Raw genomic sequence first — 24,833 nt, forward strand, 5'->3', positions numbered from 1 at the left:
AGACCCAGCTAATTTTTTAGGGACCTGGGTTCAATTCCCACCATGGCAAATTTTTGAACTTGAATGTAATAACAATCTGGTATTGAGAGGCTACAGATGATCCTGAAACCGTTGCGAATTGTCAGAAAAAGAACATCTGGTTAATTAATATCGTTTGGGGAAGGAAATCTGGTCTGGCCTATATGTGACTCCAGACCCATAGCAATATGGGTGGGTCTTATCTGCCCTTTGGGCAATAAATGCTGGCCTAGCCAACAATACCGTCATCTCATGGATAATTTATTTTTTAGAAACCATAACCTCCTGGCCTTTGTACTTTATGTCTCATCACATATCACATTGCTTCTTCCGCCAAAAGCTTAAATTGGTGTCTTCTAGTTCTGAAAATACTGCCAATGGGAACAATTTCTGCCCATCTATTCTGTCCAGCCACCCCTTTACGATGGTAAAAATCTCTACCAAATATCCTTTAAACCTTAGCTTCTCCATATAATTCAAGTATGGCCTTCTCTGTGAAGTCAAGTTGATCAAATGTAGTTCCCAAGTTAAGACAACATAAAAAGTCTTCTCTGAAAGTTCACAGTATCTATAGCCACTTGCTGTGGCCTTCCTCTCCTACAGTCCTGCTTTTTGCCTCTTGTCCTTCATACCAAAAGGAAGTTCCAGTAAATGACAAATGCCTGCAGCGAAACAGAGGGAGCCTACATACCAAAATAATTCCAGAAGATTAAAGAGCAACTTGACAAGAAAAACAGCAGCTAAGCTGTAGGTTTGGTATGATCCCTTCAAATACTGTGGGGATCTTCCCTGTCAGTTACTGCTACATGATGCTAGGCAGTTTCAGCAATTTGAGAGACTGATGCTGGGGAATACCAAAGATCTGTAACATTCAGGAACGAAAATTAAATCAGTTCTCCACACTTTGTCATTCCTACAGTTGGAGCCGAAGACGAGAAAAGATGTCTCCAAAATGGCAGGTGGTTTGCTCCTGACTGAAATTGTAATGCACAGTTCTTGCCTATTATATTGATTGTTTCGGCAGTCATTCAGCATTCTGAATGATAGGTGTTACATTATTAAATTTCTAGGCCTTTCTTTTAAAAGTATTAAATATTTGTCCACCCTAGATACCACTGGCTCCTGTCCTTGGACAGTGTAAAGGGAAGCAACCATTTCTGCCGCTCTCAGTCAACCCATAAAAACAACTGTCAATGTACATATTGCATAGAATGCTTGTTGGCAATTTAACACCATTCAAAAGTGATTGATCGATGAACACTTGATAACCAACTCTTTTGGATAAATTGTAGTTTAGGTTGGAGTTGTCTAACAATCTGACAAACAGGTAATTGTGTTTCCTAATGCAGAGAAAACAAAACAAATAATCAATAATTAGAAAGAGAAATGCAATATTGGCAGCTAAATACTTCAAATTGACCAGCCACAGTAAAAGAACGAGGATAGCAGTTTATAGAAGCATAATTGAACATCACAATGTTGCATTTTCGAACATGTGAAAAATGGATTACCATAAGTAGATACCATCCCCAGGAACACATCCAGCATATAACAAAAATATACCTTTGCATTTATTAGTTGTCTTGTCCAGAATGGCCTTTGTTGATACTATTTTGCCATACCTAGAAGACAAAAGAAAACGAAGGACATTAAAAGAATTATTGTTGCAATTAAAACATTTCTGGAAAAGTTATAAATCTGCCATAATATCATAATTGAATCGTCACTGTTACAGATAAACATTACTTTTAAACATTCTGCCGGTTTTAAGTCCAAAATAGCACCGGCATTGGCAGAAAGGAAGGCAGGAAAATCAAAATGAGTGACTAAAAAGGTAGAGCTTCTAATCACAGATATTTATTATACATCTCTCCATATCCCACCACCTTCACAAAATTATATTTGAATGTACTTAGGACATTAATTCATTGCAAATGCACAAAAAAGGTATAAACTGATCTATTCATTATTTATTCATGGACCAGTGAAATCAGGGAAGTGCTGACTTGTGCTGCTTTGGAGGAGAATTTGTAGGTGGCAGTGTTCCAATGTATCTACTGTCCTTATGCTTCTGGATGGTGGTGTTCATGGGTTTGGAAGAGGCTGTCTCAGCAGCTTTGGTGAATTTCTGCAAGCATCTTACAGATGTTACATACGACCACTACTGTGCATTCGCTTGTGGAGGGAGTGAATTAATGTATGATGAGGATATAGTACCATTCACAGCAGATATTTTTGTCCCAAATGGTGTCAAACTTCTCAAGTACTGTTGGAGCTGCACCTATGCAAGCAACCTGGAGTACTCCATCTCACTACTGACTGCTGCCTTGCAAATGGTGGACAGAAAATGAGAAGTCAGGGAGAGAGTTACTTGCAGCACAGTTCCTAACCTCATGCCAGTGTTTGGTGCTACAGTACTTACGCAACTACTCCAATTCATATTCTGGACAATGGTAGCCTAGTGGAGTCTGATGCTATTGAACATAGGTTGCTTCAGTATTTCAAAATTCACAAATTGTGTAGAATAGAGTGTAATCAAAGTCATCATTTTTGACCTTATGATAATGGAAGAATGTAAGTTAGATGGGCTTCAGTTTGCTTTCACAGGTTGGCGCAACATTGAGGGCCGAAGGGCCTGTACTGTGCTGTAACGTTCTATGTTCAGCTGAAGGTGGTTCAGCCTAGGACACAGCCTTGAGGAACTCCTACAGAGATGTCCTGGAGCAGAGATGATTGGTCTCCAACAAACACAACCATCTTTTATCTTTTTCCTTGATACCCAGTGTCTCGTTTTGCTCGGGCTTCTTGATATCACACTTAGTCAAATTCTGCCTTTACATTATAGTCAGCATCACTTCATCTGTAAAGTTTAGCTCTTTTGTCCTTGTTTGAATGAAGGCTGTAATGAAGTCAGTGCCTTGCAAAGTAGGTGTTTGTGAGCATGTTAGTGATATGCCAGGGCCGCTAGATAGCACTGTTGATTACCCATTCCATTACTTTGATCAAGATTAGGCTGATGGAGCAGCAACTGCTTGGGATGGATTGCTCCTGCTTTTTCTGTACAGGAGATACTTGGGCAATTTTCTATATCATCAGGTCAATGCCAGCATTGTAGCTATAATGGAAGAGCTTGGTTAGGGGCACAGTAAGTTCTGAATCACACAATGTCAGCACTTTTGCCTAAATATTGTCAGACCCTTTGCCGTATCCGGTACTTTCACCTAATTCTTGATGTCACATGCAATGAATTGGCTGTTGACTTGCAAGTATAATACTGGTGGTTACTTGGAGAAAGCCAGAATAAAATCACCCAAACCGTAGTTCCAGCTGAATGTTTCAGTCTTGTCTTTTACCCGGATGAATTGGGCTTCCCCATTATCATGGATCGGGATATTTGTGATGCTTCCACCTCCAGTGAGTTGTTCAATTGTCTATTACCATACATGACTGGATATGGGAGGACTGCAGAGCTTAGATTTGATCTGCAAATTATGGAATCACTTAGCCCTGTCAATCACTTGCTGCTTACGCGATAGCTATATACGCTGTGAGGCACACAAGTCGTCCTGTATTGCTGCATCACCTGGTTGATGCCTTGCATTTCGGGTGCTGCTTCTGGCACGCCTTTCTACACAGTTTATCAAACCAGGTTTCAGACCTAGCTGGATGGCGATGGGTCCAATGTGGGATATACTAGTTCACGTGCCTGCAGATTTTGAAAGTAAAGTTCCAGAGCTGTTGATGGCCCACAGCACTTCATAGATACCCAGTCTCAAGTTGCTAGATCTGGGTTTTAAAATTAATTAATGGTATCTTGGTAATCGGGATCATCACTAATTAACCTGATCAGCCTGTGCAGCTACAACAAGAATGACAAAAAACGTATATACCACTCTTAATGGAGTAAAGCAACAAGACTCTACACAACAATACGTTTAGGCAAAGCAGTCTTAGTCTACTTATCCTGTTGTTATCTTAATTAAAATGTAATCTATTACTACTTATTGCTCAAGCATATGCCTCTTTTGAAGGCTTATACATGGTTAAGCCCTTCATTACTTAAATGCTATTAGGCCCTGTAATACAAGTGTTACAAGGAGATTTGGTGGTAGTGCATCTACTCCAAAGGAGACCCTAGCAGAACTAGGTACTAGCTGTGGAGCTCTTAAAATGACTAAAAGCTTGGACAAAGAGCTACACATTAAGAATCAATGTCAACAGCTGTTGAGGCAAATCCCTAACAATCTTTCAAATCCACAAAAAATTTGCCTCCAAACTACCTCAATATATTAAGTCTACAGACTCAGGGGGGAAGGGGTAGTAGTAAATGTAATAATGTACAGGTATTAATTAGTGACAAAAACATGGATGGAGATGATGTAAAACAGGTAATGGCTTGGAAAGGATTAATGCTAAAACTAACATTAAGCTTTGTGCAATGTAATGATATCATAAGGGCTTGGGTGGGGAAAGGCAGAACATCTTAGAATCTTGAAGGGCACAGATTCATTATCCTAGATTCATCAATAATCTGAGTAATGATGTCCACCCAACTAATGTAATTTCCACCTGATTGCTATTGTGCAATAGACTGCATCTCATTCAAGACCAAAGTCTCTTCTCATTGGACTATATTGTGGTTTCATGTGCTTCAGTACAGCCAAGGAGGCCCTGTAGACCCAAGGAGAAGAGGAGGATGCTGGCAGCTATCTATCCGATCACATTAGCAATGGTTATCACTGTGTATTAATAAAACATAAGGAGCTCCTCAGTGCAATTTTACACTGAAGAAACATCAAGGAAAGTGAGCCCTTCTGTATCATAGGGCACATGGCCTACAAATAGGCAAATAGAAACAAATACATGTCTTTCACAACTTCATGTAAGTCTGTATCTTTTCTCTACTGTAGACAGAAAGAGGATCATTTTAAAACCAACGGTTATTGAACAGATTGCTGCATACGTTACTGCAACTCATTGTAAGTGGTATTTCCACTGCTGTTTTATTGAAACAGTGGGACAGTGGCTGATGTGCTGGCAGCTATGGGAGTGTACAAAAGTGGGATTCAATCAACAAGTAGTTGATTGGTATGAGGAGCGATGGCAAGTTGTTGATGACAAAGGCTGTCTGCCTGCCTACAGCTATGCGATTGGCTGCTGGGTAACTGAACAGCTTGTAGATGTGTCCAATCTTGCTTGAATTCTGCTGACTTCCAGAAGGGGTGGTGTGTCTCTGCAGCATAAAATACAGACAGCCTAAAGAAACCCAGTTTTCTCCTCTCACTTCCTGCTGTAATCTGGTGCTTTTAACCAATAAGTCGGAGACTTCATAATTTTAGAAGGTGACTCTCTGCACTCACTGCAAGGGGGGAAAAAATATCCTAGAAGGGACAGAAGAACACAGTCCTGGAAGTAAAAAGATCATCTCAAATGATTGTTGCCGGGAACTATTGAACTGGTTTTCCAGCTTCTCCCCTGCACTCATAATATGTTTACAGAGTCCTATAAAAGGGGTTAGAGTTTTAATTAGGAGGAGTTACATGTCAACGGTTCATAGTTGTTTACCTGGAGAGGTTTTTCTGTTCATTTTGTAATTAATAGTAATTTTGTTAAGTACAAAAACTCTGGTCCATATTTTCTGTTGGCTGGGTCTAAAGAAACAGGTAATTTAAAAACTTTTGCATTCTTCGATAAAATCTTGAACTTTTGTGACAACACTGGGAATAATGGGGCTCCATTTGCAGCATGCTGTCAGAATGAGGCATGATGCTCAGAATATCTCTAAGCACTCTACAGGGCAACATCCAGTACCCTCTCCAGAGCATCCACATCCTTCTGGTAACATGGTGACCAGAACTGTATGTGATATTCCAAACGTGGCCTAAACAAAGTTCTATCAAGCTGCAGGATAACTTATCTATCCTTATACTCAATGTCCCTTCCAATGAAGGGGAGCATGCCATAGGCCTCTTTCACTACCTTATCTAGCTGTGTTGCCACCTTCAGCGATTTGTGAACCTGCACACTCAGATTCCGTTGCATATCAACATTCTTAAGGGTTCTGCCATTTGCTGCATAGTTTCCATTCGTATTTGACCTTCCAAAATGCATCATCTCACACTCGTCTGGATTAAACTCCATCTGCCATTTCTCTGCTCATGCCTCCAATTGATCTATATCCTCTTGTATACTCTGACAATCCTCCTCACTGTCCGCAACTCCAACAATCTTTGTCATCCACAAACTTACTAATTAGACCAACCACATTTTCCTCCAAATCAGTAACGTAGATCATGAAACAGCAGAGGTCCTGGCCCTGATCCCTGTGGAACACTGTCAGTACCAACCCCCCATTCTGAAAAACATCCTTCCACTGCTACCCTGTCTCCTATGACGAAGCCAGTTCTGTTTCCATCTTGCCACCACATGGCTTTATCTTTTGTACCAGTTTGTCATGAGGAACCTTGTCAAAGGCTTTAATGAAGTCCATGTCGTCAACATCAACTGCTTTTTCCTCAATCATCCTGGTCACCTCCTCAAAAAAGCTAAACTTAGTGAGGCACAACCACCCCTACACAAAACCATGTTTTCTGTCGCTGAACAGTCTATTTGCTTTGACATGTCGCTGAGAATCTTTTCCAATAATTTCCCTACAATTGACAAGAGAATCACAGGTTTGTAATTTCCTGAATAATCCCTGCTACCCTTTTTAAACAATCGGACATAATTGGCCATTCTCCAATCCTCTAGGACCTCTCTTGTGGCCAAAGAGGATACAGAGATGTCTGTCAGTGCTCCAACAATTTGTTCTTTTGCCTCCCTCAATATTCTGGGATACTTCCCAGCAAGGCCCAAGGACTTATCTACCTTAATACCTTTTAAAAGGCACTCAACAGCTGTTTCTTTCAAATAGCAACTGGATTTAGAAATCTGATACTCCCTTCCCTGACATCAGGATGCTGGGTGTTTGGGTTAACAGTCCAGCGATAATAATACTGGTTTGCCACCTCCTCTGATTAATGTCATCCAACTTCACAAAATGTTGTTCCTAGAAAATATATTTTTGGTGAATAAGTGGTACGTACTTTGTAAAAATGTCACTTTGTAGAAATATCACACAACTCATTTTTAATTTAAAATTTGGACTGATTTAAGTTTGTGTTCTTTGATATTATACATCGCATTGTGGGACAATGAGTGTACCATTTAATTTGGGGTTTGGTGATATTCATAACAGCCGCATCAGTTGCTCAGTGAAAGAAATGTCTTGAGATCAAATGTGATTCTACTCCGGCGCACAAGTGAATGACTTATGATCAAATCTCGAGTAATTTTGCACATTAGTGTTAGCTATCCTGTAGCCACTACATGCATGAATGCTGCAAATTTAGTCAACTTAGGGATAGGTTTGCGCTGTGGATAAATCCAGTTACCAAGTCAGTTGAATTGTTTTTAAATGCATGTGTGAAGTTCTGTTACAATTACCTCAAAAATATGACCATTCTCACTATTTCCTCTTTATTTTCAACATCTAATCTCTTTCTTGCAACTTCCTGACATTACCCTGAAGCTGAGGGGAATGGAAATTAAGAGTAAATTTTACAACATGCTAGCCAGTTGCAGAACTAATAAATACTGGAAACCGGTTTAGTCTGATTCACAATGAGGTCATCTCAATCTTGTCTTTGTACAATAGGACAAAATGTAGCAAGCCACTGTTGCAAAAGAGCTGGAAGGTACTAAGTAGCTTACATTAGTGAAAAGGACCTTTGGTCCATTCAAATTTTCAGCAGTTTTATACCATTTTCTTGAAATATCATTCACGTTACATTTAGTTGAATTATTCAGTTGATTAATAGGAAACTTGTGATTTTCAGACTACAAATTTATTGCATCCTGGAATGTGATGACAAATGTTATAATCAAATATTTAAATAAGTTAGTAACTAATGTTCTTTAGGGAAGTTACAAACTAGCTTCCAATTTTACATGACCTTTAATTATGCTCATTATTCTTATAAAAAGACAGGACTTGCAGGAGTAAGCTATTTCCACACACATTTTTAAATTATGAAATAATATTAAGAAATGAATCACCCACTGTACAAGGCACACCCAGTCTATCCAGCAGAACGACAAATGCCACAGGCATTAAAGTGACATGCTCTTAAATCCTTTATTCCATCGTGGCCCTGCTAAAGATTTTTTTTGAAGAACCTTTTTGCCTGTATTTAAATTCTGTAAATAAAAGCTAGCATATTCTGATGATTGAAAATAACCAAAAAGATATTAACCTGGCTACATTTACAGCATTAGGTTTTCAAACCTAATAATTCCATGCCTTCTAGCCATTATCTGGTGATCACCAAGAACTTTAGCAGTTTTCCACAAGATGCTGAAGTAATATAACACATCTCTTTTGTCATTTGTCGACTCAAATTCTAAAAACTTCCTAATTGTATTCTGTAACCTTGTTCAAACTCTAACTTGCGCACACACCACTTCATATTGAGCAGACTTTGGGCAGTGTTCTCTGATTACTAATATCGATCTCCCCAACTTGCGTGGGATCTTGGTTTCCAATGCACTGAATTCAAAACTTTTGATCTTAATTTAGAATTCCTCCATTGCTTTGCACTATTCCACCTCTAACTTCCTGCTGCTACACCACCCCCAGGGATGTAGGCTGCAGAATCTGAAACAAGAAAGCACTGAATCTTTATATCCCCAGATATGGACCTCCTAAAAATGAAAGGAAAAATGCTCCTTTCAGCATTCCATTTTGGATCCCTCTATTGCTATTTGGTTCACATTTTCCTTTCTTGTAAAGGCCACTTTCTTTTTTCTGTATTTTTGATTGCGGGCAAAAATGGAAAATGTTTTGAAAAACCAAAAGAAAATGAAGAAGGGTCTAGGCCCGAAACGTCAGCTTTTGTGCTCCTGAGATGCTGCTGGGCCTGCTGTGTTCATCCAGCCTCACATTTTATCTTGGATTCTCCAGCATCTGCAGTTCCCATTATCACTATCACGAATCCTGAATGGATTCACCTCGTAAACAAATATTTGATTGGTCTTTGGAGTGGGTCCATGATGAAGTCCAACTGCCTGCCTACAACTATATGATTAACTGCTCAGCCACTCGAAAGCCAATGGGTGGGAACAATGAAATCAGAAGCTTTTGGACCTCCAGCATGGAAGGTGCCTCCTTTCTCTCTGCAATAAGAGGAAATACCTAGAGCCTGAAGAATGCCAGCTGACATTTTCCTTCAACAGTAATTCTAATCTGTCACTTTAAACCAATAATTTCCCTACCATTGATCTTATAGAATCCATATAGTGTGGAAACAGGCCCTGCAGCCCAACGAGTCCACACTGACCTTCACTGCATCCCACCCAGACCCATCCTCCTTGTCTACACTTCCCGGAACACAATTAGCCATGTTAAATTGCCCATCCACCTAGTCTGCACGTCTTTGGACTGTGGGAGGGAAACCCACGCAGACACAGGGAGAATATGCAAAATCAACACAGACAGTCACCAGAGGGTGGAATTAAACTCGGGCTCCTGGCGCTGTGAGGCAACAGCGCTAACAACTGAGCCACTGTGCAGCCTTGGTTATCTGTTGTGAACTGCCTGCAAGTGAAGGAAAGTACCTGGGGAAGAAAGACTAAAGGATCAGCAGGTCCTGGCAAGGCATTTCAGTGGACCATCTCACTGAACACTGTGGACAGGAACCATTAAACTGCCTTCACAATATTTTACTCCACCCATAACACCAATTTTGTTTTTGCTCTGTTTGTATATGGATGCAGTGGATGTTTCAGAAGGCAGTTAGTTCTTTCTAGTAGAGTTACATATCAACAGTTCATTACTGTTTACCAATAGCTAAAATCTATTGGTGGCCTTGTATTCAGCAGCAGAAATTAACAATATCCTTGAAAGCAAGACTGTATGGTCAACCCTTTCTGAATGTGTTAATTATAATGATTGTATAAAAGTAGGTTATGCTTAACCTTTATAAATAACTAGTTGGGCTACAGCAAAAACTATGTCCAATTTACAGCACTGTGTTTTTGGAAACATGGCAAGTCTGAGAAGGGGGTACAAGGGAGTTTAACCAGAATGATACACGTGTAGAGGGACTTCAGTCACATGGACTGATCCTTTGTTTTAGGCAGAGCAACGCAAGTTAAAGAAAGCCTTAACACAGACATTCAGACTAAGGTAAATGAGAAATAATTTCAGTTGTAATGATGGTCAGTAGCCAGAGTATAGAAATTTAACATACAGGTTACATCTGCCGAATCCAGTGTTCTGATTTTGCAACCTGTGGACTAGCATACTTTGTTGGCAATAAAACCATTATATTTCTCTGTTTCTTTGAAGAATCTACTATGCTTGTTTTAAGAAATGTAAATACTAACGGAAAAGGCTAGAAACTGAAATTCTATGTACTATTCTTAATGATTTGTGTATGTGAAAAATATGCAGCACTCAGAACAAAATGGATGAACTGATAGCAGAAATAGAAAAATCATCACTATTGGCAATCACTTGCTGATAAGTATGAATATCGATCTTGAAAATTCTGTATCATTGGTCAAGGGTTCTGTGGGTCCTGTGTAGTTTATGAGCCTGATTCTCGAGCCGCACACACATTTGGCAGGTGTTTCCAGGCCATGGAATTGGTCCATGGCCTTAAAATCACTGGCATTCCTCTTTCCGGTTCTTTTTCCAAACTTCCTCTTGCTGACTTCATACAGGAAGTTCCTTCAAGTTTATTTCTTTTGAGGGTTTCCCATGCATTGCATTTCTTCAAGGAAGCCTTCAGAGAGTCTTTGAAATGCTTCCTTTGTCCTTGTTTCACTTGAGACCTTTCCTTGAACTGGGCAGAGAGGATTTGCTTTGACAGTTGGAACTCAGACATCCTAAACATGTGACTAGCATGGCTGGTTTTGGATGATCATAGTCTTGATGCTGGTGCTATTGGCTACTCCATGGATGCTGATGTTCGTGTGCCTTTCCTCGTAGCTGCTACAGAGAACTGTCTCAAACAGCCCCAATGTTACTACTTAAGATCCCTCAGGCAGTGTCTATACTAAGTTTCAGAGCCATATGAAAGAATCAGAAGGATGGCTACCATAAACACAAGGAGCTATGTATCAGCACAGATGTCATCATTTGAAGATTCTCATCCTCAGGCATTTGAATGGTCGTACGTTGGTTAGATGGAATCTCACACCAATGTCAGCCTTAGATAAGGGGTAGCTTCCCAGGTACGAGAATGGTCCACAGTGGTAAGATTTCTCCATTGAGCTTAATGGAGGGATAGATCATAACTTGACTTGGAATGGTAAAAGATTTGCACCTTCATGAAGTTGAGGCTAAGATCAATTCTTTGGTATGCTTCCATGAAGTCATTAAGCGAAGCTTGAAGATTTTCTACGACACAGGGAAACAGACATTGTCATTCATACACCAAAGTTCTACAGGTGAGGTCAATGTCATTTTCTTCTTGGATTTCAACTGTCTACAATGGAAAACTTTTCAACTTCAACCAATGTCTAAACCACTAGGATGCTTGTTCTTGATAAGATGAAAAAATGGTGGAGTTAGTAACTTATCCCTGCTTGAACCCCGAGGACCACTGCGAGCATCTTATCATGTAAAGGGGAGAATTTAACTGCACAGCCAGCCATTGACAGCCATCTCTACAGCACTTCCCGACTGACCGAGTCAAAAGTTTTGTTGAGATTGAAGAAGTCCATTGAGGACAATAGCCATTTCAGAAATGTGCTTGCAACACATGCAAGGCTGGGCTCTAACACTATTAGCCATTCATTCTGAAATGTCAACTTGGAAAACATGGTAAAGTACATCATTTAAGGATGTCAAGAATATGGTATTAGGAGTGTATTAAGATGTAGACCAATCTGGTTAAAAAGTAAGAAATGGTAAAACTAAGGGGTCACTTAGGGAGTCTATAAACTATTTCCACAACAGTAGCTTTATACTGTAGAACAGAACATACAGTATTCCTGTTGAACAACAGGGGGGAAAAAAGGGTTTGCACAAAGGGTATTACAATAACCGGAGGTGATTTTAATCCTTACATAGATTGGATTAATCAGATAGGCAAAAAAAAAACCCCTACAGTTTAGCTCCACTGCTTGACACTTCTTAAAGGCCAATTTTTATCAAAGACTAAGTTTTTAAAACTCAATTTGTCTTCATATTTTAAGGCAGAGTAGGTGTGAGGAGCTCAATGTGCTTATTCATGCTCAATTCTTCAGCTTTGTGTTCAAAGCAAGTTACAAACAAAATGATAGCTCTGTTCTTGCTGTACTGAAGTTACGAAATTTCATGCTTCAAAAATTCAGTCATAAGCTGCCTATATTGGTACCAAGACAGTATCAGATGTCATGTGTGCTTAAATTTTGTGATGCACTTTTAAATAATTTGGAAGAAAATGATGTGATAATGCCATCACATTGAAGACTGTGCATTCTATTTACACATTTCGTAAAATGTCCTGAATGGGCATTTTAAATGACAAAGGTCTTGAAATGTTCTGGCTTTCTGGTAGGAAGGAAATGCATTCTCACTGATAGTAGCGCAGGAAACACATTTAATAGTAGTTGCTAAACAAATTAAAAATGCTAACTTGCTTTTCTGCAATGGAGTGCAGGGGTTGGCAGTCTTTGTTACACCATAACACATTCTTCACCTAGATAATAAAGTCAGAGGTCAGACAACACCAGGTTTAGTCTGACATAAAGTATGGAGCTGGATGAACACAGCAGGCAAAGCAGCATCTCAGGAGCACGAAAGCTTTTTGTTTAGTCCAACAAGTTTATTCAAACTCTCAATCTTTCGGAGTGCAGCCCCTTCGTCAGGTCCAGAGAGAGAGAAGAGCGTACAGACTCAAGAGTTTATAGGCAGAGAGATCAAGGGCAGTGAGAACAAAAGATCATACAACTGGTGTGAGTGCCGAGTCAGATAATAAGTCGCTGCAGGTGAGCAAGAGGGTTAGTTGGTAAGTAAAGTGTCAACAGCAGACATCACAACCTTAAAATAGACATAAAGTCCATATTCTCAGCGTGCACTCAGGATACAGCAGACCAGCTACGAGACACTGCCAAGCAGATGAGGTAACAGAACTACACCATCTACACGCACACCAACAATAAACTGGAAAAACTTGGCAATCACCACCAGCAGTAGGAAGCCTCCCCAGTACCACTGTTGAAAGCAGTACCACCACAGCAAAATCTATCAACTTGTCTGACTACACCCTTCAACCAGACAAAATCAAAGTTCTCAGCCAAAGGCTCCATTTCTGCCCCAGCACCAAAATGGACTCCATTGGTCTCACGAAAGACAGAGTAATTTATCTGACAAATGAGGCTCCAGGAATTCTTCCACAAACCCCAAAATGTCAGTGAGCCCAATGAGACGTCCAATGAATCGAAACAGTCGACAGGGCGAGATCAATAGTGCAGCAACCAAAACAGTAGTCAAACTGGAGATGTGTGAACACCATATTGATCAGCCATGCCCACAAGATAGCACAGAAGGTCACCCACGTACGAGGCAACGCCATCTATGCTCTCAAGACCAATCACAACGTTGTCATCAAACTAGCTGACAAAGAAGCAGCCATCATCATACAGAATAGACCAGAATACTGCGAAGACGTGTACGGACAACTGAACATCCAGGAGCTCTACAGACAATTACCTGCTGATCTGACCAAAGAATACACCTGTCAACTCAGCAATCCGGACCTTCAGAGTATCTTACGCACTGTCACCCATGTACACTTCACATAGGAGGCTTCTACTGCCTTCCAAAGATATACAAAGCCCAAACACCTGGATGTCCCATCGTATCAGGCAACGGAAATCTGTGTGAGAACCTCTCCAGCTATGTTGAAGGCATCTTGAAACACATTGTACAGGGAACCCCCAGCTTCTGTTGTGGTCCTGCAGATTTCTTACAGAAACTTAACTTCCAAGCACCAGTTGAACCAAGAATATTCCTCGTCACAATGGACGTCACAGCACTCTACATCAACATCCGCCACAATGACGGCATCACTACAACAGCCTCAATACTCAATAGCAACAACTTTCAATTTCCACTTGCCATCCCACCACTCATCTGCTTCATTCTCAAACACAGCATCTTCACCTTCAATGACCAGTTCTTCAGATACACAGAACAGCCACAGGGACCAGATCTGCACCCCAATATGCCAACATTTTCATGCACAAGTTCAAGTAAGACTTATTGCTGCGCAGAACCTCCAACCAACACTATACACCAGATACATCAATGACATTTCCTTCCTTTGGACTCATGGCGAGGAATCACTGAAACAATTACATGGTGATATCAACTTGTTTCATCCCATCAGACTTAGCATCGACTACTCTTTAGAGTCAGTTTCATAATTGATCACATGCATCTCCATCAGGGGCAGACACCTCAGTACCTCACTCTACCGTAAGCTGCACTTCTCTAGCTTCCACCCTAAATATATTAAAGAAGCCATCCCCTACAGACAAGCCCTACGCATTCACAGGATCTGCTTAGGTGAGGAGGAATGCAATGGACACCTAAAAGGTTTTAAGAACTGGATAACCTCAAAAACTGGATATGATGCTCAACTCATCGTTCTGACGTGACACAGCGAGAAACTGCAAAGAACTCCTTTGGAGACAGTCACAGGATGCAACCAATAGAGTACCGTTCATCATCCAGTACTTCCCCGGAGCAGAGAAACCAGGCCATGTTCTTTGCAGCCTTCAACACATCATCGATGATGAGCATCTCACCAAACCATAAATAGACTATTGTCCGCAAACTACCCAACCTTCAGGCCAACATCGAGTATAACACTATAAACCCTGCCATGGCAAACCCTGCAGGACATGTCAGATCATTGACACGGTCATGGATACGACCATCACAGCAGATACTCATGTGACTCAGCCAGTGATGTCTACCTTATGCACTGCAGGTAAGGATGCCCTGAGGGATGGTACATTGGTGAGATCATGCAGACACTACGACATCGATTGAATGGACATGGCACAATAATCACTGGACAGATGTGTTTTCTCCCAGTCATGGAACATTTCAGTGGTCAAAAGCATTCAGCCTCCAATCTTTGGCTAAGTGTACTCCAAGGCAGACTCAGATATACAACAAAGCAGGATTGTTGAGCAGAGACTATTAGCCAAGTTCCATACCGATGAAGACGGTCTCAACTCTGATCTCGGATTCATGTTCTGTTACATGTGACTCCAACACAGTGCTCTCTTCCTGTGAAATCTTCCTTACCATCCTGTTTTGACACTATCACCATTGATAAATTGTTATGATCTCGCTACCAAAATTTGTTTGTACAGTTTTGGATAACTTATGAACTTAGTTTAGAGCCTCAGCATGTGACTCTTATATCTATCACGTTACTCCAGGCATTTGGTTTGTCTCCAGCACCACCTAATTTTTAATATTTTGTAATTATTTCTCTGCCTCATTTAATCGGATTACAGTTCATCCCTTCACTGGTTATTCCACTGTTGACACTTGACTCACACTGTAACAGTCTTGGTCATCTGCAAAGACTTATCTGAGGCATCACTCCCATCACTTGTATGATCTTTGGATTCTCAGCCCTTGATCTGCCTTTCAAATCTGGTGTCTAGTGTGCTCGTCTCTCTCAATCACTGCACTTGTTGAAAGGCCCGCACTCCGCAAGCTTGAGAGTTCAAATAAACCTGCTGAACTATAACTTAGTGTCATGTGACTTCTGACTTTGTCCACCCAAGTCCAGCACTTCCACATCATATCTGCAACTTAGCAAATTAGAGATACTGCATTTACATGAGGCTCGTTTCCTTCAGGGTGCTGATAGGAAGAGTGGATTGTGACTACAAACTACAAGTAGTTTGGCTTTTTTTAAAATTCACACACCAGGACATGGGTATCATTAGCTGGGCCAGTAATCATTGCTCCTCCCTGAATGCCCTCAAGAAGCTAGTGGTAAGTTGCATTCTTGAACCACTGCAGTCCATTTGGACTAGGGACACCCACAATGCTGTTAAGGAGGAAGGACTTAGAGCATTTTCTTTTTAAACCCAGTGATGCTGAAGGAACAGTGATATATTTCCAAGCCTGGATGGTGAGTGACCTTGGTGAGAAAGTTGCAGGTACCAGTGTTCGCACGTGCCTGCTGCCCTTATCTTTCTAGGTGCTACTGGTTGTGGGTTTGATAGGTGCTGTCTAATCAGCCTTGGTGGATGTCTGCAGTGTATCTTGTAAATGGTGACAAACTGTCGTTACTGAGCATGGGTGTTTGAACAAGGCTGCAATTGAGTCAGGAACTAAGGGGCACTGGCGAAACTCGAATAGGGCATTGGTGAGCAGGACATTGTGATGCCAGTGCTGCTTGACAGCACTGTTGCTGACACCTTTCCTGATGACAAAGTAGATTGAGGAACGGTAAACTAGTCAGATTAGATTTATGTTGCATTTTGTGCACAAGACAGGCAGGTTTGCCACTGCAACACAGGTGTGTTTAAACTAAGTAATGGGGGGGGGGGGGCGCGCAAACTGGAAATTTAAGAAAGACGTTAAAGGGAAAGTGAGAATAAGAGAGGTTAAGAAGGACAACAGAATCAACAGAGCAGAAAACCCAAGAAGGGATCGTACAGTATGGCCAAGTGAAATAGGGATTGATAGGAAGGGTGAGGGGAGAAACAAATTAAAAATATTATATATGAATGCACGAAGCATAAGAAATAAGGTGGATGAGCTTGAGGGTCAGTTGGAAGTTGGCAAGTACGATGTTGTGGGGATAACTGAGACGTGGCTTCAAGTGGACAGGGCCTGGGAAATGAATATTCAAGGCTATACGTGCTATTGAAAGCACAGACTGGTGGGCAGAGGAGGTGGGGTAGCCCTGTTGGTGAGGAATGATATTCGGTCCCTTGCGAGGGTGGACATAGAGTCAGGAGATGTAGAGTCAGTATGGATACAGCTGAGAAATTCTAAGGGTAGAAAGGCCCTAATGGGAGTTATCTACAGGCCCCCAAACAGTATTCAGGAGGTAGGGTGCAGGTTGAATCAAGAGTTGAAATTGTCCTGTCACAAAGGTATCACTACAATTGTTATGGGAGATTTCAACATGCGGGTAGACTGGGAGAATCAGGATGGTACTGGACCCCAAGAAAGGGAGTTTGTAGAGTGCCTCCGAGATGGATTCTTAGAACAGCTTGTATTGGAGCCTACCAGGGAGGAGGCAATTCTGGATCTGGTGTTGCGCAATGAACCGGATTTGATCAGGGACCACAAAGTAAAAGGAGCCATTAGTAGGTAGTGACCATAATATGATAAGTTTTAATCTGCAATTTCAGAGGGAGAAGGGAGAATCGGATGTGTCAGTATTGCAATTGAATAAAAGGAACTATGGAGCTGTGAGGGAGGAGCTGGCCAAAGTTCAGTGGTACAATACCCTATCAGGGATGGCTCTGGAACAACAATGGCAGGTATTTCTGGATTATAATACAGAAGGTGCAGGATCAGTTCATTCCAAAGAGGAAGAAAGATCCTAAGGGGAGGCGGGGGCAGCCGTGGCTGACGAGGGAAGTTAAGGACTGCATAAAAATAAAAGAAAAGAAGTATAACATAGCAAAGATGAGTGGGAAGCCGGAGGACTGGGAAGCTTTAAAAGAGCAACAACGGATAACTAAAGAGGCAATACACAGAGAAAAAATGAGCTATGAAGGAAACCTGGCCAAAAACATAAAGGAGGATAGTAAAAGCTTTTTTAGGTATGTGAAAAGAAAAAAAATGGTTACGACTAAAATTGGGCCCTTGAAGTCAGAAATGGGTGAATTTATAATGGGGAACAAGGAAATGGCAGATGAGTTGAATAGGTACTTTGGATCTGTCTTCACTAGGGAAGACACAAGCAATGTCCCAGACGTAGTAGTGGCTGAAGGACCGAGGGTAATGGACGAACTGAAGGGTATTTATATTAGGCAGGAAATGGTGTTGGACAGACTGTTAAGTCTGAAGGCTGATAAGTCCCCGGGACCTGATGGTCTGCATCCCAGGGCACTTAAGGAGGTGGCTCTAGAAATTGTGGACGCGTTGGTAATTATTTTCCAAGGTTCTATAGATTCAGGATCAGTTCCTGCGGATTGGAGGGTGGCAAATATTGTCCCACTTTTCAAGAAAGGATGGAGAGAGAAAACAGGAAATTACAGACCGGTTAGCCTGACGTCAGTGGTGGGAAAGATGCTGGAGTCAATTATAAAAGATGAAATTACGACTCATTTGGATAGCAGTAACAGAAATGGTCAGAGTCAGCATGGATTTACGAAGGGGAAATCATGCTTGACTAATCTGGAATTTTTTGAGGATGTATCTATGAAGATGGATAAGGGAGTGCCAGTGGATGTAGTGTACCTGGACTTTCAGAAAGCTTTTATCAAAAGTCCCGCATCGGAGATTGGTGAACAAAATTAGGGTACATGGTATTGGGGGCAAAATACTGAGTCGGATTGAAAATTGGCTGGCTGACAGGAAGCAAAGAGTTGTGATAAACGGGTCCCTTTCGGAATGGCAGGCGGTGACCAGTGGGGTACCACAAGGTTCGGTGCTGGGACCGCAGCTGTTTACAACATATATTAATGATATAGACGAAGGCATTAGAAGTAATATTAGCAAATTTGCTGATGACACAAAGTTGGGTGGCAGTGTGAAATGTGAGGAGGATGTTATTAGAATATAGGGTGACTTGGACAGGCTAGGTGAGTGGATGGATGCATGGCAGATGCAGTTTAATGGGGATAAATGTGTGGTTATACACTTTGGTGGCAAGACCAGGAAGGCAGATTACTATCTAAATGGAGTCAAGTTAGGTAAAGGGGAGACACAACGAGATCTAGGTGTTCTTGTACATCAGTCAATGAAAGCAAGCATGCAGGTACAGCGGGTAGTGAAGAAAACTAATAGCATGCTGGCCTTCATCACAAGAGGAATTGAGTATAGGAGCAAAGACATCTTTCTGCAGCTGTACAGCGCCCTGGTGAGACCGCACCTGGAGTACTGTGTGCAGCTTTGGTCTCCCAATTTGAGGAAGGACATTCTTGCTATTGAGGGAGTGCATCATAGGTTCACAAAGTCAATTCCCGGAATGGCGGGACTATCATATGTTGAAAGATTGGAGCGACTGGGTTTGTATACACTTGAGTTTAGAAGGATGAGAGGGGATCTGATTGAGACGTATAAGATTATTAAGGGATTGGACACTGTGGAGGCAGGAAGCATGTTTCCGCTGATGGGTGAGTCCAGGACCAGAGGACACAGTTTAAAAATAAGGGGTAGGCCATTTAGAACAGAGTTGAGGAAAAACTTCTTCACCCAGAGAGTGGTGGATATATGGAATGCTCTGCCCCAGAAGGCAGTGCAGGCCAACTCTCTGGATGCTTTCAAGAAAGAGATGGATAGAGCTCTTAAAGATAGTGGAATCAAGGGTTATGGGGATAAGGCAGGAACAGGATATTGATTGTGGATGATCAGCCAGGATCATAATGAATGGTGGTGCTGGCTTGAAGGGCCGAATGGCCTACTCCAGCACCTGTGTCTATTGACTTAGCTCGGTAACTTTTCACATGATTGGGTAGACGTGATTGCAGTTGCTGTACTGGAACGGCTTGGCTAGAGTCACAGCCACAGCAAGCTTTGGAGCACAGATCTTTAGTACTGTTGCTGGAAATGTTGTCAGGTCCCGGAAACTTTGCAGTATCCAGTGCCTCCAACCGCTTCTTCATACCATAGCACATGACAGATGATAGCATTTGATATTTGACATTGGTGATGCAGAGGTTCTGTTGGAGAGATTAAGATGGATCATGCAGTTGGCATTTCAGGCTAAAGTTTATAGTGAATGTTTCAGCTTTTTCTTTTGGACTGATAGGCTGGGCTCTCCCATTATCTAGGACAAGGATGCTTGCGAAGCCTTCTCCTCCACTGAATTATTTAATTGTCCACAACCATTCATGACTAGATGTGGCAGGCTTGCAGAGCTTAGATCAGGTCTGTTGATGGCACAATTACTTGGCTCTGTCTATGACTTGCAGTTTATGCTGTTTGACATTGCCGTAATCCTGTTTTATAGATTCGTTAGGTTGACACCTCATTTTTAGGTACGCCTTTTGCGACAGTTGACTGCCTTCCAGCATTATTCATTGAACCAGGGTTGATCTGTGGCTTGATGGCAATGCTAGTGTGCCAGGCCACAAAGTTACAGGTTGCATTAAAATACAAAACAACTGCCCAATCTTGAACTGCGAGATCATTTTGAAGCGTGTCCCATTTAGCATGATAATAGTGCTGTACAACACAACGAAGAGTAATTTCAACGTCAAGAGTCATGCAGCATGGAAACAAACCCTTCAGTCCAATTAATCCATGCTGACAATGTTTCCAAACTACATTAGTCCCACCTGCCTGCATTTGGCCCATATCCCACCAAACCTTTTCTACTCATTTTCTATTTACCCAAATGTCATTTAAACATTGGAACTGTACCTGCATCTACCACTTCATTCCATATACAGACTACTGGCTCTGAAAAAGGTTGTCCCCCACACCCCTCCCCAGGTCCTTATTAAATCTCTTTCTCCTCTCACTTGGAAAATATGTCCCCCAGTTTTGAACTCCTCCACCTTAGGGAAAAGGCCTTTGCTATGAATCTGGTTTACGCCCCTCATGCTTGTACAAACTTCTCTAAGGTAACCCCTCAACCTCTTACACTCCAGTGAAATGAGTCGCAGGCTATCCAGCATATTTTTATAATTCAAGCCCTCCATTGCTGGCGACATCCTCATAAATCTTTTCTGAACCCGTTCCGGCTTAATAATATTGTTGTTCTAGCACAGCAAAAAAAAAAGTGCACACAGCGCTCCAGAAGAGGCCTTAGCAATGCCCTGTACAACCGTACCATGACGTTCCAACTCCTATTATTCAAAGGTCTGAGCAATGAAGCAGACTTGCTTAACATCAACTTAAGCACCATGTCTAACAGTGACACTACTTTCAAAGAATTACATACCTGAACCCCCAAGTCTCTGTTCTACAACACTATCCAACGTCCTACCATTAATTGTATAAGTAATGCCTTTATTTGTTTTACCAAAAAACAATACCTTGTAATTGTTGAAATTGAACTCCATCTGCCAAACTCAGCACTCTGACCCAACTGACCAAGATCTAGTCACTCCTGCTGATACTGTCATGGACAGCTCCATCTGTAGTGGAAAAGACTGGTGGGGATGAGATAAAGTATGTCTTGCCATTTTATTGGTTGCTTTGCCACCAGCTACAGACTCCGTCGAGCAGCTTTGTCCTATAGGACTCTATCAACTCAGTCAGTGGTGATGCTGTCAAGTCAACTTTGGCGGTGGACAACAAAGCGCTCCATCCAGAGTACACTGTAAGGCCTTACCACCCTCAGTCCATCCTCAAAATGCTGAATGTGCAAACTCCACAGAGACAGTCGCCCGAGGCTGGAATTGAACCCAGGTCCATGGTGCTGTGAGGCTGCAGTGCTAACCACTGAGCCACCATGCCGCCCTTCTCTCACTTTATCCTTTTGAAAACAAGTTTTATTTTGTACACCTACTGCTGTACTTCAATACAGTCATAGAGCTGTACAGCATGGAGCAGACCCTTTGGTCTAACTTGTCCATGCCGACCAGAGATCCCAAATTAGTCTAGCCCCATTGGGCAGCATTTGGCCCATATCCTCTAAACCCTTCTCATTCATATACCCAGGCAGATATGTTTTAAATGTTGTAATTGTCCCAGCCTCTAGCACTTCCTCTGGCAGCTCCTTCCATACACACACCGCCCTCTGCATGAAAACCTTGCCCCTTGTGTCCCTTTTAAGTTATTCCTCTCTCAACATAAACCTATGCCCTCTCGGTTGGAATCCCCCACCCGAGGGAAAAGACCTTGGCTAGTCACCCTAACTATGACCCTCGTGTCCTTCGTTTTGTGCTGTCCATTTTCCAATACCTTGCTTCATCATCTTGCGGCCATTTGCTATACTCAGTTGGGGTTCTGATTGACAGAAGTCGGCAACAGCACATATGAAAGGAGGCAACAAGTGCTACAAGGAAAAGCAGGCAGCAACAGGCTAAAACTGATCACAGACTGAACCAGCTGCATAAAGAGCTAAAACCAAAGAGGAAAATTGAGGTACTAGAAATAGCAGTAATAAGGAGAACTATAAAAATGGTTTCTCTGTGAAATAGAAGAGGTTGATTTATGCAGAGAAGAGGGAACAGGGTAAAAATAGACATAAAAGGACACAGATAGAACTCTTTCAAAAAGAAGTAACAGTTTCTACATTGTTTTTGTGAATATTTGAAACGGATGCAAGAAAAAAATTGCTCGCTTGCTAGTCATGCCACTTAAGCCTTTTAGAATTGATCATTTCATACCTAAAATGCTTGTGATCATTTTCAAAAATAGCTTTGCTGCAGATTTCTAAGATGGTATTAAATCCTTATAGTATATAAAAGGTAACCGCAGAGCAGATTACAACGAATATATTTGTAGATAATTACAAGGCCCACTCACCCATCTAGCAAGGAGAAAATACTAAAATTCTATACTTTACCCAAGAAATTTGGAGAAAAATTGAAAATAGCCAGTTCTGACAGAGAGCTGATAAACAGAACAAAGTGATTGAGCAAAAGACATTTGTGCATGACAGAACAATGGGAAGCAGACAAGAGAGGCAAGAAACATAAGTGAGGAAAGGAGAGTAGAGTCCAACATGTTAGGAGTTCTTTGTGTGGCTAACAAACACGAGTCATGGCAACTATGTACAATGGATTTTAAGGCGAAAATGTATTTACATATTATCCTGAAATATGTATCCTAAAGATGTTTCACAGAGGCAAAATCAAACAAAAATGCATTCCATGTCACAGAGAGTATTAGTTGCGATATCAAGAATTTAATGGAGGAGTTGGGTTTTGAGGAGGATAGTGAGAGACAGCCTTGTAGAGAAGCTGAGAGAAGGAGTTTTATAGCATGAGCCGTAGGCAGCTGAAAGCAGAGCATTCAATGATGAGGCAAAGGCAGGGGAACAGATTTCAAAACATGATTTAAAGGAATGCAAATTATGCTGGTAGTTCCACGATGTAAGGTTGGTCATGATGGAATTGATGCAAGGAAAAGAACTTGAAACACAAGTTTTTCCAAAAAAAGATATTGTGATTGAAGTTTTTCATTTTGCCCTTATCAAGACGCATACGCAAAGAAAAAAAAAATCAAACTGCAAAGGCTACAAGTTTTATATACACAGGAGGGGAAAACATGCTGTTGGATGTGAGTACATGCTTCCAAACTGTCAGGGAGAGACAGAGTATCAAATTTATAGACAAATTTCAGAGGGTGTAAGAATAATAAGGCAGTAATAGTAGAGAATTTTAACTGGAATAGTTATAATGTGCAAGTTAGGGAGGGAAGGAGTAAAATTCTTAAATGACATGGAGGGCGATTTTCTTCGCCAGCACTTAGAAAGCTCAACAATGGAGGGACAGTTCTGGACCTAACATTCAGAAATAAGCCCAAGCAGGTGGAAAGGCAAGAGTATTTCAAGATTGTGACAATAACTCAGTTAAATTTTGGATAGTTATAGAAAAGGACAAGGATCGATTGGGAATTAAACTAACTGGGGAAAATGTCAATTTAGAAGGATAATATTTGGCCTAAACAGACCTGGATTTTCTACTTGCAGATAATTTGGTAGAATCCCTCAGTGCCGGGGTGGGGCGGGGGGGGGGGGGGGGGGGTAAAAGAAAATTTGGGGAGAAATTTAGTAAAGCTAATGGACTCCACGAGAAAGAATAAATGAAAAAATCATTCAGACATTCCAAACTGAAAGAACAGCAAGAAAATAACTAGCAAAAACAGAGGCTAATTCAGACCAAACAATACTTGTGTGGAAACCTGGAAGACGCAAGCACAGTCCGCAGCAAAATTTGTGCATCCATCTTCACCATGAAAAATGACAATATAGGTAAGGACATCAGGATGGAGTATTGTGAAATATTGAGATATCAGGTTTAGTAGCCTTACAAGTCAATAAGTCCACAGGCCTAGATGAGAGGTATCCCAAACTGTTACTCAAGGCAAGGGAGCAGATTTTAGGGGGCCTCATAGTAATTTTCAAATCTTTTCAGGCCATAGATTAGGTGCCAGAGCACGAGGATTGCTAAATTGACCATTGCTTAAAAAGGAGAAGGAAGGATAAACAAGGAAATTATAGTCCAGTAAGTGTAACATCAGCGTTGGGGAGGTTGTCAGAAAGAATTGAGGGACTGAACATAACTTCACTTCTGGGGACAAGGATCAGCCTGGGACAAGCAGATCGATTTGTCAAGGCATTTGTTGGACTTTAGCAAGGCTTTTGACAAGGTCCCTCATGGCAAAATGGTCAGGGGGAAAACAGCCTATGAAATCCCTGGCTAGTTACATGCCGTGTCCAAAAACGGCTGACAGGCAAGAAACAGGACGTGACAGTACAGGGATGTTCCCATGAATCAAAGTCTGTTTACACTGGGGTTCCGCAGACATTGATGCTGGGACGCTTGCAGTCTGTGCTGTACTTTAATAATGTAGACTTCAAAAATGTAAGGGGCATGGATCCTCAAAGTTCTGGGAGGACACGTGAAATTGGAAGGGGTGGAAAATAGTGATGAAGGTAGTTGTAAATTGT

The 24,833-nt window shown here is 41.5% G+C and overlaps 1 protein-coding gene across 7 annotated transcripts in view; it reads right to left on the reverse strand.

Moving 5' to 3' along the window:
• Positions 1–24,833, reverse strand: part of LOC125454239 (RNA-binding motif, single-stranded-interacting protein 1-like) — a 249,574-nt gene that overhangs the window by 106,497 nt on the left and 118,244 nt on the right. For all 7 annotated transcript variants that reach the window (XM_048534810.2, XM_048534806.2, XM_048534804.2 and 4 more), the window contains one exon: positions 1,582–1,640. In XM_048534810.2, coding sequence (XP_048390767.2) covers positions 1,582–1,640 — 59 coding nt within the window. The remainder of the gene's footprint in view (positions 1–1,581; positions 1,641–24,833) is intronic.

The sequence above is a fragment of the Stegostoma tigrinum genome, chromosome 7 (assembly GCF_030684315.1).
Source record: "Stegostoma tigrinum isolate sSteTig4 chromosome 7, sSteTig4.hap1, whole genome shotgun sequence".
Classification (NCBI taxonomy): Eukaryota; Metazoa; Chordata; class Chondrichthyes; order Orectolobiformes; family Stegostomatidae; genus Stegostoma; species Stegostoma tigrinum.